Source organism: Solanum pennellii, chromosome 1 (genome assembly GCF_001406875.1).
Source record: "Solanum pennellii chromosome 1, SPENNV200".
NCBI classification, from domain to species: Eukaryota; Viridiplantae; Streptophyta; class Magnoliopsida; order Solanales; family Solanaceae; genus Solanum; species Solanum pennellii.
Window position 1 is genome coordinate 45,842,403 of NC_028637.1, and position 5,273 is coordinate 45,847,675.

General features: G+C 27.4%; 1 protein-coding gene across 1 annotated transcript; it reads right to left on the bottom strand.

The window, feature by feature from the left end:
* Positions 1 to 3,268: 3,268 nt before the first annotated feature.
* On the bottom strand, positions 3,269 to 4,509 carry LOC114075184. Its single transcript, XM_027913482.1, has 2 exons — positions 4,414 to 4,509; positions 3,269 to 4,369 (listed from the first exon to the last, which is right to left on the bottom strand). Exons 1-2 carry the CDS (start codon positions 4,507 to 4,509, stop codon positions 3,269 to 3,271), a joined length of 1,197 nt encoding a protein of 398 aa, XP_027769283.1.
* Positions 4,510 to 5,273: the final 764 nt, after the last annotated feature.

Sequence of the window (5,273 nt, forward strand, 5' to 3'; positions counted from 1 at the left end):
AAACAAATCGTGACAATTCTCTATATTTTGAAAAAAGATATTCAAAAGTATATATTTACATCACAAAGAGAAATTGTTAAAAAAAATAAATGAATTAAACTGCATCATGTTAACTTAATATATTGAAACATTTATATCAAGCAAAACACTAATTATTGTATCATCAAAATTATATTATTTTTCTCAAGTACTTGACGTTATGAAATAATTCCTCTTAGGATAAAACGACTAACTTTATCAGAATAGTGATACCTCATATTCCGCTAACTTTGAACTCACTCAACTACATAAAATCACATAAAAAAATTTAAAATGCAAGAAGAATAGAAGTTTAGAAAAAGTTGTGGCTGAAAAATGGAGAGGAATTTTCTATATTTATAGTCACCAAAGGATAGTACGAATAAATGTTCTTTTGTGTCTTATCTGAAAAATCATGACCTTTCCGAGAAGTTACAACATATTGAACAAGTCACAAATTTTTGAAAAAGTCACAACTTATTGAAAAAGTCACAACTCATTGGAAAAGTCACAATTTATTGAAAAAATTACAACTCTTTGGAAAAGTTACAATTCATCATAAGATCACAACCCTTTGAAGAAAGTAACAGCTTATCGGAAAGTCACAACTCATCAAAAAAGTCACAACTTAAGTTAGGCATATTAATATAACATTCAAGGCATGAATGGTTGAACTATTACACACTTCAACTGGCGCTATTACAACTCATATGAAATTTTCTTCGTCTAAAATACTGAAATATTAAGAAATAGTAAATAAGTAAAACAAAATAGCAATGTTTATATAGTATTAAGAATGTTGAAGTAAACTTCATGAAAGTATAAATCACATAAATAACATTGATAAATACGATTCTCTTAATTTTGAAAAAAAATATTTTTATAAGCATATATCTACATCACAAGGGAAATTGTTAACAACATAAAATGAATTTAGGCTACATCGTGTTAGCTTCATATATTGGAACATTACATACTAATGTATATATTAAGCAAAACAATAATTATTATATCATTAAAATTATATTATTTTGCTCAATTACTCGAGATTATGGAATATACCCTCTTATGATAAAATGACTTACTTCATCAGAATAGTGGTACCTCATATTTCATTGAACTTTGAACTCACTCACTGATAATGAATCGCACAAAAAAAAATTAAATGCAAGAAGATAAAAAGTAGAAGTTTAGAAAAAATTGTGGCTAAAAAATGAGAGGAAGTTCCTATATTTGTAGTTAACAAAGGGTAGTATATGAACAAATTTTTTTGTCTCTTATCTGAAAAATCATGACCTTTCCGAGAAATCACAACATTTGGAGAAGTCACAAATTATTTAAAAAGTCACAACTCTTTGAAAAAGTCACAACACATCGAAAAATCACAACTTTTTGAAAAAAGTCACAACTTATAGAAAAAGTCACAACTCACCGAAAAAATCGCATAAGTTTAGGATTTATATTAATTTAACGTTCAAGTTTGGATTGTGTGTGTGTGTGTGTGTGATATGATTTAATATCCAATTTTAATAGAAAGAATTCTGCCAATATAAAAAGACAAAGACATCAAATAAAGGAAATGATAAAATTATTTTGTGCTAATAAAAGAAACAAAGTGATAAAATTATTTTGTGCTAATAAAAGAAACAAAGTGATTAGGAGGAAAAGAGAATCTTTATGTGACCACGATCACCAATTTTGGGGGGTGCGGAATTCATCATAAGTTTATATATTGTAGAGTAAAATATATTTTATCATCAATTTCTTATGATAATTGTTTTAATCTAATTATTTCTTCAAGGTTGTTTATTATATATTCTATATATAATATATCTTGGGTTCTTTGATACATATTTAAATTTTCTTGTATTAATTGTTCTAATAATCTTATATTTTCCACAGTTTTTATCCAATATTCTAAATAGTCATAGTTCATTTTAATCTGAATTTATTTCTAAATCGTATATATCTATTCTTTCTATTTCTAATTCTTGTAAATTTATTTCATACCATTATTGATTTAAGATATATATATTGTAGAGTAAAATATATTTTATCATAAATTTCTTCTGATAATTGTTTTAATCTAATTATTTCTTCAAGGTTGTTTATTATATATTCTATATATAATATATCTTGGGTTCTTTGATACATATTTAAATTTTCTTGTATTAATTGTTCTAATAATCTTATATTTTCCACAGTTTTTATCCAATATTCTAAATAGTCATAGTTCATTTTAATCTGAATTTATTTCTAAATCGTATATATCTATTCTTTCTATTTCTAATTCTTGTAAATTTATTTCATACCATTCTTGATTTAATATATCTTCTAAATCATATTCAAATATTTTTTTCCCATATAACTTTTTTTATGTCATCAATTTCTATATCTTTAAGTATATATAAAATCAAAGTTTTATAGCTTCTTATTTCATCGTACATTGTAAACATGTTTATTTATTATTATGCAGGTTTTTCTTCAGTTATTCCTTCCTATCATATCATAATCTAATTAAATTCATATTAGTTTATTATAAACTAGAGCATCGTTATCATGTTTTCCGATCACTACTAGCATAGTACTTTAGCGGATAATTACTGCTTATCAGCGCCTCAACCTTGTGTACTCCCCTAACGGCATCCCTCGCCTACCGGTTTCCACTGTGGGATGGCATAGTCTAGCAGTTTTCTCCCTGTTTCCCGTTTACTAGCAAACTAGAATTCATGATTCAAAAATTTCTAGTGTATAATAACTAACATAAATTTAATCAATCATATATATGATATTCAGGAATATATGAAATTAGTTCTGCATATCTAATAAACAATATACCTTTGCCTCTTGATTTGTCATGCTATCTGAGAGTGTTGTATTTTGAGAGAGGGTTTATTAACTTGAACTTTAGTTTGGCATTGCCTGCCTTTCATTTACAATTTGGCAATCTATATATACTAAATCCTAAGACTGCACATACGTGCGTCTACTGTATACTTTACGACCTTTTAAGCAAAACTTTACAAATGGCCGGCTATACACATTGGCCTTTCAAAAAAGCAAAAGTTATTTACTGTACAAAGAAATCTTATCTCTTTATTTTTACATTTTTTCAAAGATTTCTATCTCTTTGTCTGCCACCTTTTCTATCTTTATGTCTCTTTTTTCTTTTGTCATTTTTTCTTTGTCTGCCATAACTCTTTTTCTTTTCTTCATCCTTATCTTATCTTGCATCTTTATCTCCTTATCCTCATTCCAAATCAACATCTGGTATAACGTTATCTTCTCCGTTGCATTTGGAGCATCTGTGATCTGGATATTTGTGTCCAATAAGTTTGCAATATCTGATTAATGATTCTTCTGAAATAAATTCCTTTTTCAATGCTCTTGTCGTAGATTGTTCTTCTGGTTTTAATAGTGACAAAATCCATCGCTGGACTTCATCCATATCTGCTCTTCTTAACTCCCTCGAGTTCGAATATATCATAACTTGATCTCTAGCGTAATAACTCCATATAGCGTTTCCATTTAAATAATTGTTTGCTAATTCCTGTATGATAGTTGATATACCAATTATTCTTTTATTGGGATAAAAACTTGGTATTTCTATCTTTGGTATTTCGTTCTGATGTCCAATATCTTCTGGTATGATCATATCTTTTGTTAATCCGATCTTAATAACTTGAATTGGTGACTTAATTTCTTCATACAATATCTCTGTTGGTGCTGTATAAAACTTAATATAAAACAAGTTTCCTTTTGTAACTCTTTTATATGTAATAAATGTTTTGTATAGCTCTGGTATTCCACTAATTTCTTCTCCGTCGTATGTATATGTTGTACTTAGTAATCCATAACTATAACATGCATTGACTAGATTAGGACTAGTTTTTGGTTGTGCTATAAGTCTATTGTATCCTTGTAATTTCTTGGTTATATAGTCTTGGTTTGGATCTTTGGTTTGGTTAGATCTGGGGTTGAGATTTAAATAGGTTTGGATCTTATATATATTTTCAGTGTATGATTGTGTGATATAATTGTATCTTTTTTTATCACTCTGTATACTAACTGCGTATGTGGAAGTTTGCGGTTCTGTGGGTATATGTTTTTGTGTGTTTTGGGTAAATGGTTTTATAAATAATTGGTTTAAGTTTGTATTTCGTGATTTCTCACTAACTTTCTTGCTTGTTCTTGCACCTGTATTTAAATAAACGTTATGGGTTTTAGGGAGTTTCCCATCGTCTCCTTTTATCTCTGAAATTTTATCGTCTTCCGATCGACGTAGCTCCGCATTTTTATAGTCATGTTGCTGACTTATATTAGCTTTAGACTTCAGGTTATCTTCATTAGTCTTTAGCTTTTATATCTCATTGTCCATTCTGTCCACTTTGGTACAAAGGGAAGTAATGGCTTGAGTAGCTCTTCGATTGTATCTTCATTTTTGTTCTCTGTCTGAGTAGCTTTGTCTTGATAAGTAGTCTTCAACACCATTCTTGTTAGTCTTTATTACTTCAATTGTAAATGTAAAGTTTAATATATTTAATACCTATATTCTAATTTCTTTTGTTGTTACTGAATCTTGTATTTTTCTGGTTAACCACCATTTTACTTGTGTATTATCTGTTCTTACAATAAATTTGTTATATACAATATATGGCTCAAATGCTAATAAACATTTATATACAGAAAATAATTTTTTCCTGTTTATTTCTCATTTTATTTCCGTATTTGTATATGTGCCTGAATAATATCTACAGTGATAATCTATATTACTATTATTATATTTATATTTCAATACTCCTCCATAACTCTTTCACTTGCATCAGTTTCTACTATATAAATAAATTTTTTATCTTCATCCGGAAAATATAATTTCGGTAATGTTTTACATAATAATTTTATCTTTTGTATTTGTGTTTGATCTTTATTATCAAAATGGTATTCTACGTCTTTCTTTAGTTTTTGTTGTAATGGTTTTAAGTTTTCTGCTAATTTTGGTATATATTCTCTTACTTGGTTAACTAATCCTAAAAATGATTGTAATTTCTTTTTTGTATCTAATTGTTCATTTGAGGTTATTATCTTTTGTACTATATGAGTTTGCATCTTTATTCCATTTTTATCTATTTGTATTCCTAGGAATTCTATTTGTTTTTTCATTATTTCTGCTTTCATTTTGCTTAAACTTATTCCTGAGTGTTGTATTATACGTATAAATTTTTCTAGTAATCTTATGTGTTCATCTTGTGTTTTAG